We start from the raw sequence: 13,649 nt of genomic DNA on the forward strand, positions 1-13,649 counted from the left end.
AGTGAAAGTGAGCTCACCACCTCCTGTGGCAAACTGTTCCACTGGTTCATCACCCTCACTGTTAGAAAGTTTTTTCTGATATCTAATATCAACTCCCCCCGGAGATTAGAATTGCCCCCACCTTCCTTGCCTTTCGTAAGCTCCTTAAAACCCACCTCTGCCATCAGGCATGGGGGAACTGAGATATTCTTTCCCCCTAGGCCTTTACAATTTATGCATGTTATGTTTGTTTGTAGGGATGTTTGGTTTTACAATAAAGGTATTTTAGTTGTTTTAGTATTGGATTTATATGATGTTTTTTTATTACTGTTGTTAGCCGCCCCGAGTCTACGGAGAGGGACAGCATACAAATCCAATCAATCAATCAATAAATAAATAAATAAATAAATATTTGCTTCCTTGTAATCTTTCTGTTTCTCTGTCTACGCATGGAAAAATCTCTGAAATGATAACACAATGGGTCACACTGTGTGTCTGGTTTAGATTAAAATCCATCTCATATTATTGCAACAACTGGAGACTTAACCCAATTCATCTTTGTATTACATATGTACAAACCTACTTCCTGCCTGCATGTTTATGTAGGAAATAGTATTGGCTACATAGAGACTATTCTTCAAAGCAATGTAGATGTCTTATAGGCCATTACATTAAATATATACAATACTGTCATTGTTATATTATCTTTACTACGTAGATAAATGGTCAAAGCAATGGAAACTGCAGTTTAATGTTTCCAAATGTAAAATAATGCACTTGGGGAAAAGGAATCCTCAATCTGAGTATTGTATTGGCAGTTCTGTGCTAGCAAAAGCTTCAGAAGAGAAGGATTTAGGGGTAATGATTTCTGACAGTCTCAAAATGGGTGAACAGTGCAGTCAGGCGGTAGGGAAAGCAAGTAGGATGCTTGGCTGCATAGCTAGAGGTATAACAAGCAGAGTGCTGGTGAGATCCCATTTGGAATACTGTGTTCAGTTCTGGAGACCTCACCTACAAAAATATATTGACAAAATTGAATGGGTCCAAAGACGGGCTACAAGAATGGTGGAAGGTCTTAAGCATAAAACGTATCAGGAAAGACTTAATGAACTCAATCTGTATAATCTGGAGGACAGAAGGAAAAGAGGGGACATGATCGAAACATTTAAATATGTTAAAGGGTTAAATAAGGTCCAGGAGGGAAGTGTTTTTAATAGGAAAGTGAACACAAGAACAAGGGGACACAATCTGAAGTTAGTTGGGGGAAAGATCAAAAGCAACATGAGAAAATATTATTTTACTGAAAGAGTAGTAGATCCTTGGAACAAACTCCCAGCAGACGTGGTTGGTAAATCCACAGTAACTGAATTTAAACATGCCTGGGATAAACATATAAAATACAGAAAATAGTATAAGGACAGACTAGATGGATCATGAGGTCTTTTTTTGTCATCAGTCTTCTGTTTCTATGTTTCTATATTCACTTGGCAATCACCAAAACCTCACGATGGCAAGCTCTTAGCAGTGTTTCCCACTATACTTAGTAAGACACTGCCATACTGTGGACAGTCCTGTTTCCATGCTGTAACACTCCGCAGTCTCTTGCAGGTACAGTAAGCATGTTTTCTGACCCACTTTCCTCACCAATCTCTACTTAGCAGTATGCTAAAGATGTTTCTAGCATGCCAATCGAGGGCTGCAGCCTGCAGTGCAGTTCATTGTAGCACATTCACAGTTTTGATTTATTTTTAAAAAGATCAGTGGAAAAGTACTGGATCTGCTATGTCTGCCTGAGCTAAAGCCCACGTTCATAAATCTGTTTCATATACCTTCTCATGTTTGTGCTCTCAGCAAACAGAAATATTTTTAAAGCTACAGTATGTTTGTGACAAAGAGTTTGTTAAGAAGGAATTCAGGTTTCTCTCTTCTGTTCACTGATACTGAAAACAAGAACTCCCTAAGTCTATAATCAATATAGAAAGTCTACATACACTTGCTAAAATGTCATGCTTTTGAGATGTTTTTTTAAAAAAAATCAGACCAAGGTAAATCACTGCAGAATATTTCCTATCTCTAACATAACATATTTATTTATTTATTAATCAGATTTCTATGCCTCCCTTCTCCTGGGACTCAGGGCAGCTCACAACAATATAAGCTGTACAATTCAGTTGAAAAACAAACTGGACTTCTGGTGGCGATGTCAGGGCAGCACAAAGGGCAAAGGATAAGCTCCTCCCTTTAATCTCTGGATTTTTTTTGTATTCGGACCCTTTGAAGGCATTCCATGTGTGGAAGACAGCACGAAATGGAGGGGAAGCCCAGGTGACAGTGAGATAGAAAGCAACTGCCCACTGGAACGAGAGGATCCCTCCTAAACCCAGGGCGAATGCAATCTGTCAGGTCATTTGACATGGCGGACTCAATGCCGTGACAACCACTCCAATTTTTCATCTGGCTAGCATCCTTAGTATAGTCAGTTTCAGCACATTATTTTATCCCCTGGATAGGGCTTTTAAAAAACCCTTATTCAGAGTGAGTAGCAATTTTAAAAATCCTGCAAAAACGTAGGGATGGAAAAAACATTCTTAGGAGGGAGTAGCAATGAAAAAGCCTGCAAGCCGAGAAGCTCATTGGCATCTCATTAGGGCTGGAAAAAACATTCCATGGAGCAATTAGCAATGAAAAAAACCCTGCAAGTCGAGAAAAGCAGGGAAAATCATTAGGGCTGGGAAAAAAAGCTTTGAAAAAGCTATATTCAGAGTATAAGACACACCCAAACTTTCGGCCTCTTTTAGAGGAGGGAAAGGTGCATCTTATACTCAGAAAAATACACTAATTAGAAAAAAGGCTTTTCTTTCCCTGTTTGTTTTTCAGAGAGAGTACTTCTACAATTAACTTTGGTATGAAATCCAGCATATTAGGATGATGATGATGATGATGATGATGATGATGATGATGATAATAAAATGGAGATCATTAAAGCCAGTCTTCCAAAATTCAAATCTTTTGTACAATTTAATTTATTATTGCAAAAAGTGTATTAAGAAAATTTTGTCATAAAAAAGCAAATATCAGGAAAGCTGCAATCAGACTATTAGAAAGAGTAGCATAGAGAATCACATTTGGATTGTCTTTCAGTTTTTAGAAACTAAATAACTGGCAGAATATTAGATGTAATAAGTAAACGCATTGCAATGTTGACTTAATGGATTGAGACAGTACTGCATTCCCTGTGCCAGAGGCACCATTCAAATTAATAAAAGAAAGACTGAGATGACAACACGCATAGTTTTCTCTTACCTCAGATGCACCAGAGAGTCTAGGTACTGTAGCAGGCGCATAAGGTGACTCTTTCAAATAATGTTCTGTTGATCCCTTTCTATCCTGGGTCTGTCTTTCGCATGGCATCTCACTTCTTCCAAGTTGACCATAGTCTCCTCTGCCCCATGTGAAGACTTTCTCTGTCTCTAAACATCAGTGACATAATTGCAGTGTTAGTTCTTGAACTTAATATAAAATAATAAAACATTACTAAGCTGGGCAAGATTGGAATACGTCACATAAAGCTTTTCATTTCATTAAATATTTCCTTCTCTTCGGTTTACATATTTTCCACACCAATGAATTCAGAAGTTGAATTCATGAATAGCACTATTAATAAGATTACCTGGTTTTGGCTTAGTACAGTTCCTATAAATTCAACCATGGTGATTCGCTGAGCTTGATTCTTTTTGCTTGTTTGTTACATTGATATTCTACCTTTCTTCCAGTCAAGATATATTGTATATAAACTCTTTAAACAACTTTGATGAATAGATTATAGTGAGAAATAAGAGCATCACAAAGCATCTCAGAAACCTCCCTGTTCCTAATCCAGCAATATAACTATGTAAACATTTTGGTTTGTGACTTAACACAAAAGTGTTAAGTTATATACTGTACCTTGTATCTATTTTGGAGTTTTCAGAATGGTCAACTTTCATATGCCTTGCAGCCTCACTACATACCCACCCACCCCAAAAAAGAGAATATAGTAATTTATTTCTCATCATTTTCCTCCTAATCTCCTCACCCTGAGAAGAAATAAGCCAAGAAACTCTACTACATATGGAAGAAATACTCAATTATCATTTTTTCCAATACCACCTGGAAGTCACAAGTCTACCACATTAACCATAATTTTGTCCTATTTAAAATTCATGATACAACTTTTCCCTTCAAACTTTTAATAGTAATAACTAAATGCTGACTGCAATCTACATTTAGTGATTTAATCATAAACATATCAACATCATTCCAGAAGAAACTTAACTGCAGCTCTCAAAATAAAAGTCAAATATTGATTTCAAGTTTAAAAAGAACAAGACCTGAAAAATGTGCTTTATATTTGACTAAAGAAACATGAACTAGTGAAATCACCTCTTGAATACCCCAGAATTCAAGTTTCCGTTACTAATCTAATTTTAAATTGTTTGGTTTAACCAGTGGCAAAACTGTTCTACTAAACCTACTAAGATGATTTTATATGAAGAAAGTTCTATTTACAAAGCAAGTTGGTTTTATATATATTCTTATTTTATATTGTGAACAGTTCCTTAGTTACACATGACTGTTCTTTGCTATTATTACTGTACTTAGCTTACATTGGCATTAATCCATTCCATGAGGAAGACAGCTGCTCTCTGAGCAATAAATGGAAATCCCTCTTGTGTTTAGAATGTGAGCACCCATTCTAAATTTACACTTTGAAAAGTACTCATTCTTAAAACTTGCACTTACATATTGCAATTCTTTTTATTACCAGCTCCACTGCTACTTCAACTTGTTTCACACTGTATGTACATTTATATCAGACACACGAAATTCTATACACATATCATCAGGTGTAAGTCTTCACTATTTGTGCTTGTTGAATATTTGAGAAAATCTTATATGAAGATAATACTTTTATTCTTCTTCTATATATAGTATTATTCTAAATATTATATAATAGCAAATTAATCATCTAATCATTTTACCATGTAATACTAATTAAATATTACTCTCCTAAATTAATTTGGACAACCTGAAGCTCTCTTTTGGATTCCAACTATTACAGCTGCTTTTTATTAGCCATGTTGTGTGGAGACAGGTGGCAGTTTAAACCCAAACATCTTTGACAGAATAGAAAAAGTAAACATTGACTGTCATCCTGTTGGATTACTGCTCAGTCATACAAACTACAATCATAGTTGATAACCTGAATCTGAAAAAAAGAACAGGTAAAGGGCTTCATAGACAGAAGGTCATGTGTAATTTATTATTATTATTATTATTATTATTATTATTATTATTATTATTATTATATTATTTATTAGATTTGTATGCCGCCCCTCTCCAAAGACTCGGGGCAGCTCACAACAGTAATAAAAACAATATAGCAGTGAAACAAATCTAATATTAAAAAACATATAAAACCCTATCATTATTTTAAAAAACCAAACAGCACATTCATACCAAACATAAAACAAAGTATTAAAAAAAGCCTGGGGGAAAGGTGTCTCAACTCCCCCATGCCTGGCGGTACAAGTGAATCTTGAGTAGTTTACGAAAGACAGGGAGGGTGGGGACAGTTCTAATCTCCGGGGGGGAGTTGGTTCCAGAGGGCCGGGGCCGCCACAGAGAAGGCTCTTCCCCTGGGGCCCGCCAAATGACATTGTTTAGTCGACGGGACCCGGAGAAGGCCAACTCTGTGGGACCTTATTGGTCGCTGGGATTCATGCGGTAGCAGGCGGTTCCGGAGGTATTCTGAGAGGAGGAGAGATAAAGGTGGCTAGGAAGGAAAGGACTTACCTGAATGCCTTTTCTCAGTGGGTTGTGGAATAGTCCAGGAATGAATTACTACAGTCTGATATGCCTAGTTACTGAGTCTAGTTTTTTCAGCCGCTCCTCCTTGCCTCTCTACACATGCCCTAGTTTTTGATGAAGCAATGGCTGAAAAAGAGTCTTGCACAGAATGTTAGATAAGTATGATCCAGAACCCAGGAGCATCCATCAAGATGGGACTGGACACTCCTGCAACCCACTGAGAAGAGGCCTTCTCCAGTGTAATTGTGAGATAGTCCAGGAATGGGAAATACCAAAGCCTAGTATCCCTAAGGGCAGGTAGCTGTTGGGTCTGGAGCCCCCAACTAAGCGGACCTGTTGTGAAAACTGCCTTTTGGAACAGACACCAAAAAAGAGATTCAGGTTTTGCTCACCATAAGAAGTTGCCAGCTAAGTACAGCATTCAATTAAGTATTTAGGGAATTTAGTGGCAGCTACATTTTTGGATAATGACATTGCTATTTTAGCAGGAACAGTAGTAGCGCAGAAAGACACAATCTCTGAACTGTGAAGAAATTAGGTTATAAAATAATTTGCACTTTCCTTTATGGTACAAAACTGCTTTGATTCATTTCCTGAGCTAACGTATTGTTAATTGCTGCCCAGAGTCACATGCAAATAAGATGGATGGGAGGGAGGGAGGGAGGGAGGGAGGGAGGAAGGAAGGAAGGATGGAAGGAATGGAAGGAAGGAAGGAAGGAAGGAAGGATTTTTAAATACATATTAAAACTACTGTGAGAAGGCTCACCTTCCTTCTGCCACTCACACAAAATGCACATTCATGTGTATTTGGCAAAAGCTGTAAAGAAAGAACTATTTATACTTAGATCTTTTGCAGCCTACATTTAAAATAGAAACACCATGTTTTTTCTAAAGGTCTTACCAAAAAAATAAATTAGGTACAAGCTATTCCATAAAAGTGACCTGAATTACAAATTATACAGCGTTAGCAATTACAGCTAGAAAGTCTGTACATAGACAGTTTGAACATGTTTAATGAGCGCATTTGAAAGGAACTCAGAAAGCTTTGACAGCCCATACTCTGTTTTATGTGACCTCAGATGTTTGCAGCGCTTCTGAGATTCAGATTGAAGTCGCAGAATAGCCCCAATAACACAGAATATGAATTGTTACTTGAAATATAATAAACTTCCCAAATAGTCAACTTTTCTACAATAAAACATTACATGCTATAACAGTATGTAAACCATCAGCAAACCTAAATGTTCAAGTGGGCTTGTAAGTCAATCTTTCCCCTCTTTTCAGTTATTTTCTAAAAATGCTTCAAGTCCATATGAGAAATGGGGCTCATAGACATTTTTGAGAATAATTATGCCTCAGGATGATGTATTGCTTTATGATATACTATGTTTCTTTTTTTTTAAATTGAGTGACTTTATTTATTTAAAAAAATAAGCAAGTACTGTAAAAGAATTTGGAAGTACCAAAGAATGAATACCATTGTGTCTGGCACAAAGGATAAGGCACATATGTTAAGTTGCAGCAGAGATTTATTCAAGCCTACATACAAGAATCGAGTCAACTAACAATCAGCACTAAATTGATGTTAGAAAAGGGTCAACGGAATTCAAGAGTAAGCTGGACATGAATTGGTTGTGGCAACATAAAGACTCTAAGCCAGGGGTCAGCAACCTTAAACACTCAGAGAGCCATTTGGCCCCTTTTCCCACTGAAAAGAAAAACACAGGGAGCCACAAAACTCTTTCCGTGCCTGAGTATTTCCTGAGCGGCCACAAAACTAGCATACATAGTTAAATTAAAGATTCTGTTTTCTTCTGAAACTTTTTTCTTGGATTTATCCATGGTTGGTCTATCATGGGTCAAAAGTTGGCAGTTGTGACACACATATTTTGAGCAACAGGGAACCGCAGCAGAACGATGAAAGAGCCACATGTGGCTCCAGAGCCATGGGTTGCTGACCCCTGCTCTAAGGTAATAATGTGTATAACTTTACATTCTATTATCTTATATATTATCCACATATCACGTCATCCTATAATGGATTGTACAAACCACAGTCATCAAATGAAGGAACCCCAGCATCACCTTTTATCACAGCAAAAAATATGAATTTCCAGGGCCAGTTACTTACAGGACCACCTTTGCCTGAAGGTATTTGCCAGTTCTTACTACGTTAGATAGGATGGGTATGCTCCAGATCCTCTTCCTTAAATATTGCCCCCTGATAGAACCACAAAGCCATACCTTCTCAGTGATGGCCCTAGCCCTTTGAGACAACTTCCTATTGAGATTTCAGGACTCTCTACTCCTTTAACCTTCCAAAAGGCTAAAGGCATGCTGCAAAGATGGGCTTTACACACTATTGCTTTCATTCCCAAATCCTTGGAAGCAGCAAGACATGCAAGCAAGAAAGAAAGAGAAAATGATCCAGTAACATTAGATCATTTCCCTTGATTTATGGGGTAGGTGATGTTTGCAGGTGGGAAATCTTTACCCTGATCTACTAAACTGAAGCCCCAATGCAATCAAACAATGATTTCCCTTACAAAACTCACCAGCTCACTAATGATGAAATGGAGTCATAGTATCTTCTTCAAAGAAAAAAGATATATTGTATTTAAGCCACAAAATAAACAGCTACTGTAAAAAGCTACAATAAATAACATTTCTGTCCAATATTAACGGCATATTAGGAATACAGACCTACTACTAGAGTTGAATAAAATCCTGATAATTCTTATAATGCACCGTTTGAGTTAATTAAATGTTAGGGTTATAAACAGGAGAATTTTAGTAGCACATACATAGCTATTCTTCTTGTCGGAAGTTGTAGTCTAATATAATCAGAGGTGGGTTCCTCCAGGTTCGGACTGGTTTGCCCAAAACAGTAGCAACCTGATGGTGACATCATAATGACATCACAGAATCGGTTCAGTCGGTGCCAATCCGTGGAGGCCACCTAATAAGACTCTTACTCGGTAGCTATTTTGTAATCTGTATTTCTCAAGAGGATTCCAGCTATACGCGACTGCAGTGACAGCTCGTACGCGAGTTAGAGAAGAGCACGTAATACAGTAGCTTTCCCTATTTATACATTTCAGACCGGCAACAGGAGCTTCTGACAGTGATACAATTTTGGCGCCAAGCCGCGGGAGCCAATTGGAACGAGGTAAACAACTTCTATAGAATACATTGCATTCTGCTTAACAACTGCACCTTTTTCACATCTGCTTGACAACAGAACTTTTCATACATAACACCACCCTCTTTTTATTTGAATTTTTTTGGATTTTTGGGGAAATTTTTTTTTTTAATTCCAGAGATTTTTTTCTCTTCTGTGTATGCACAGAAGCAAAGTTTCTGGCACTGTGCATGCAGAGTTTTTGGCTTTATACAAATTTTTTTTGGATTTTTTTCTTTGCCACTTCTTTTGCCATTTCTGAGACACAGCCATGCGGCATGAGAGGAAGCAACACAAAAAACTAATTTACAGCTTAGGGTAAATACCAATCAATACACTAATATTAAATATTAAATAATATTAATATATTATAAAATATTTTATAATATTAAAAATCAAATATTTTTTCTGACACAGTGTTTTGCCATGTCTTCCACACATCTCAGTTTAAAAGTTTTAAAATCCCTTTTAAGATCCATACAAACCTTATTTACAATCAAATGGATATTGTTTTATTTTAGATATAGGTTTTTAAAGTTATACCTGATTGCACCACCAAGTGTGTCCAACCACTCCAAATTCTTCTGATTTTTTCACCCTCAAAACAGTGATCTTCAATCTTCTGAGGTTCCAAAACAACAGAGTCTTTACTTAATAGTTGCTTGTGCTTATTGTTTCCCCAAACATACAAAACTCCATCGTCTTTAAAAATAAAGAAAAAATAAAGTAGCAATTAAGACATTTTCAGTATCATTTCTTAAGGACACAGATATAGTGATTAAATGTCATTGCTCTCTACACAAACAGTAAACAATTCAACTTTAAAAGGAAGCTACAATTCAGAAAGCCAAAGCACTCAAGAAATGACACATAAATCACATTGTATGCAATTAGCCATAGTTGCAAATTAAATTTCTCCAAAATCCAAATTTGTAACATATAAATCAAATTATCCCCATGCAAATAAAGTATATCTAGGACATACAAACACATAGCCTTGACAACATTAATGCACAATATGTACACATAATGCAAGCATAATAAATATTCTTTTGTCGGCTCCCCATAAGAAAAGAGTTTACCGATTAAAGGTTTGTGTATTATCAGAGGCAAGAAAACCATTTATCTTAACAAATCTTAACGAAGGATGTACACAAAATAGGCAATTCAAAAGATGGAGCTGAGGCCATTAGGTACAGTGAAAAGAAAAACTAAATACAAAGTTTGTACTTCATTTTTATTGACCGAGTCTTGGGAAGGATTTGTTTTTCAACAGTAGTTTGCCACTGCCTTCTTTCCAAGTCTGAGAGAAAGTGACTGTGCCAAAATCACTCAGCTGGTTTTGTCACTAAGCAGGACTAGAAACTTAGTGTCCCCCAGTTTCCAACTTGGTGCTTTTAATCACCACTCCAAACTGGGTATCCTCAGCAGGGCTAGCAGCTGCCAAAATTCTTTGGCCTGCAATTTCCTGACTTTTATCAATACACTTCACTAATTCTCAGCTCTTGGATTTGCTTGCAAGCTTATCTAAGTGGTTCAGTTCCGCTTACGAGGATGACAAATATGAAAACAGCTAACAAAAATACAGACAAAAAGCCACACATCAAAGTCACATAAACCATATGAAGGACATCTGAGTGTTTTAAAATGGGAGAAGAAAACACCATATTTTTCGGCATATAAGACGCACCTTTCTCCCCTCCCCTAAAAGAGGGTGGAAATATTGATGCGTCTTATACAGCAAATACAGCCGTTTTTGGCCTCTCAAAGCCCTGCCCCTGTGTCCCATTTTTGCAAAAAAGAAATTGTCTGTTTTTCACAAAAATTGGGTGCAGCGAGGGTTTGGGAGACCTGCAGAATGTTCCCGGGGGATTGGAGAAAGCAAAAACTCCCCCATTTTTTAAAAAATTGGGGGAATGGGTCATTTTTGGGGAAAAAATGGCCATTTTTGCCTTCCCCCAGCCCCCAGAAGCACTCTACAAGCCTCCCAAACTCCAGAGTGCTCCTGGGGGGCGTGGAGGACAAAAACATTTTTTTCTTACTTACCTCTTCAAAATGGTGTGTGTCTTATACACCAGTGGGTCTTATAGTCCAAATAATACAGTAGGTGCTTTGAAGACTGAAACATATAAGCCATACACCCAGACACTCCCAAGGAAAGTTGAACTAATACCAGAAACAAAATGTTTTGTGCGGTTCAGCCAAGTCAAAGGAATAGGTGCAGACAAGGAAACATACCTGTGAGTGACACAACATGATGTGAGCCGGAAGCTACACTCGTCACTTTGACATTTTCAAAACCTAGAAGAGTAATCCATTTATGTCATGAGTTAAAGAGACAATTCCTTTCGCAGAGATTTTCTGTGTTACAGAATGTCACAAACAAAACTAAAGCTAAAAAAAATGTTAGATACAGTGGCACCTCTACTTAAGAACTTAATTCATTCTGTGACCAGGTTCTTAAGTAGAAACGTTTGTAAGTGGAAGCAATTTTTCCCATAGGAATCAATGTAAAAGCAATAAAAGCAAATAATGCGTGCAAACCCACTAGGAAAGAAATAAAAGCTCGAAATATGGGTGGGAGGAGGAGGAAGAAGAGGAGGAGGACAGTCACTGCTGAAGGAAGAAGGTGAGATGAGGTGAATTTTTAAAAAATCCAAAACTTTAAGGCTTTAAAAAAAAAAAGAGGGACTCTGAGGCGGTGAGGAGAAGCATGCGCCTCCCGTACACCCGGCACGAGGCTGACCAGAGCGAAGGGAGTGTTTCTTTTCTCTGGGCGCTGGCAGAGGTCTATTCCCTCTCCAAGCACCCAGAGAAAGGAAAATGCTTTGTTGGCTCTGGACTGCCAAAGCCTCCTTAAGCGCCACTGAAAGGATCCTCTGGCAGCCCAGAAAAGCCCGAGATGGCCGGGATTAAAGGGGGAAATGGCAGAAAATTGGCCATGCCTTCGTGCCACTCTCATATTTCCTGGGAAATTTTTCTGGGCTCGGGTTCTTAAGTAGAAAATGGTTCTTAAGAAGAGGCAAAAAAATCTTGAACACCCGGTTCTTATCTCTTTGATATGGCTGAATAGTCTTTAAAAATGCAAGCATATAGACTTACCATGAAATTAATGTTCAAGAACCATGTCTTGGTTTAAGTATCCTGAGCTGTTACAGAGTTTTGAACAAAAGAAATATTGCTATTATGAAAACCACTGAAAATAACATGAATAGCAATAGCGGGATTTGGGAATGTCCTCCCTTGAACTATAATTCCTGAATTCTCAGTTTTTTTGTAGGACAAACAAAGCCTTAGATCATGAGATATCAACAACTATCAAAAGTGTTGTTCTCCTTAACATGAAAAATGAACACTAGGTATTCTTGTCATCTATAAGTTAAATGTGAGGCACTATCGTGACACAGCTGTTAAAAAGACAAATGTTATCCTTGGATATACAGTGATACCTTGTCTTACAAACTTAATTGGTTCTGGGACGAGGTTCTTAAGGTGAAAAGTTTGTAAGATGAAACAATGTTTCCCATAGGAATCAATGGAAAAGCGATTAATGCGTGCAAGCCCAAAATTCACCCCTTTTGCCAGCTGAAGTGCCCGTTTTTGCGCTGCTGGGATTCCCCTGCGGCTCTCCTCCATGGGAAACCCCACCTCCGGACTTCCGTGTTTTTGTGATGCTGCAGGGGAATCCCAGCAGCACAAAAACAAGCGCTTCCCTGGCAACGGAAGTCCGGAAGTGGGGTTTCCCAGCAAAGGGAGCATTAGTGAAATTGCAGTATCACAAAAACACCAAAGTCTTCGAAACCCCAACTCCAGACTTCCGTTGCCAGTGAAGCACCTGTTTTTGCGCTGCTGGGATTCCCCTGCAGCATCACAAAAACACGGAAGTCCGGAGGTGGGGTTTCCCATGGAGGGGAGTCTCAGGGGAATCCCAGCAGCGCAAAAACGGGCGCTTCGCTGGCAACGGAAGTCCAGAGGCGGTGGGTTTGTAAGGTGAAAATAGTTTGTAAGAAGAGGCAAAAAAATCTTAAACCCCGGGTTTGTATCTTGAAAAGTTTGTATGACGAGGCGTTTGTAAGACGAGGTATCACTGTATTAATAGGATCATAGAATCCAAATCATTGGAAATACTTGTTGTTTCATTGTGTCCTGGGGTCGCAGGGGTGTACCAAAATACAAAAAGAATAATTGCAAAATAAAACAAGTTCAGAGAAGAACTACCAAGATAGAGAGGGCTCTGCTGTGAAAAGTTTTAAAAATCTGAGTATATTTATTATTATTATTATTATTATTATTATTATTATTATTATTATTATTTATTAGATTTGTATGCCGCCCCTCTCCGCAGCTACAGAAGACAACAAAGACACATTTATATGCTGCAAAGTGACTCTGTGCAGTGTATGTGCACAAAAGCCCAAAACAAACATCAATATCATGTATAGCTTTGAAAAAACAAACCTGGTACTTTGCAAGGTTCCTTTGCCCTCAAGAAAGAAGGAATGTTTTTTTCTTGGCACATTCGCTTTGCTTGAGATGCCATACCAATTCCCCATTGAAATACAGAACCATTTTCTGCTCACACAAAGAGAAAATAAATTGTCAAGATTAAAAATTATTCCCCTGATAATAGCCTGAAGAA

At 37.9% G+C, this 13,649-nt stretch overlaps 1 protein-coding gene across 1 annotated transcript in view; it reads right to left on the reverse strand.

The window, feature by feature from the left end:
• Positions 1 to 13,649, reverse strand: part of SERGEF (secretion regulating guanine nucleotide exchange factor) — an 85,260-nt gene that overhangs the window by 54,754 nt on the left and 16,857 nt on the right. The window contains exons 6-9 of the mRNA XM_070764393.1: positions 13,469 to 13,582; positions 11,249 to 11,311; positions 9,554 to 9,712; positions 3,283 to 3,449 (exon numbers count right to left, since the gene is read on the reverse strand). Of these exons, the coding sequence (XP_070620494.1) occupies positions 3,283 to 3,449; positions 9,554 to 9,712; positions 11,249 to 11,311; positions 13,469 to 13,582 (503 nt within the window). The remainder of the gene's footprint in view (positions 1 to 3,282; positions 3,450 to 9,553; positions 9,713 to 11,248; positions 11,312 to 13,468; positions 13,583 to 13,649) is intronic.

This window comes from Erythrolamprus reginae, chromosome 1 (assembly GCF_031021105.1).
Source record: "Erythrolamprus reginae isolate rEryReg1 chromosome 1, rEryReg1.hap1, whole genome shotgun sequence".
In the NCBI taxonomy this organism is placed as follows: Eukaryota; Metazoa; Chordata; class Lepidosauria; order Squamata; family Dipsadidae; genus Erythrolamprus; species Erythrolamprus reginae.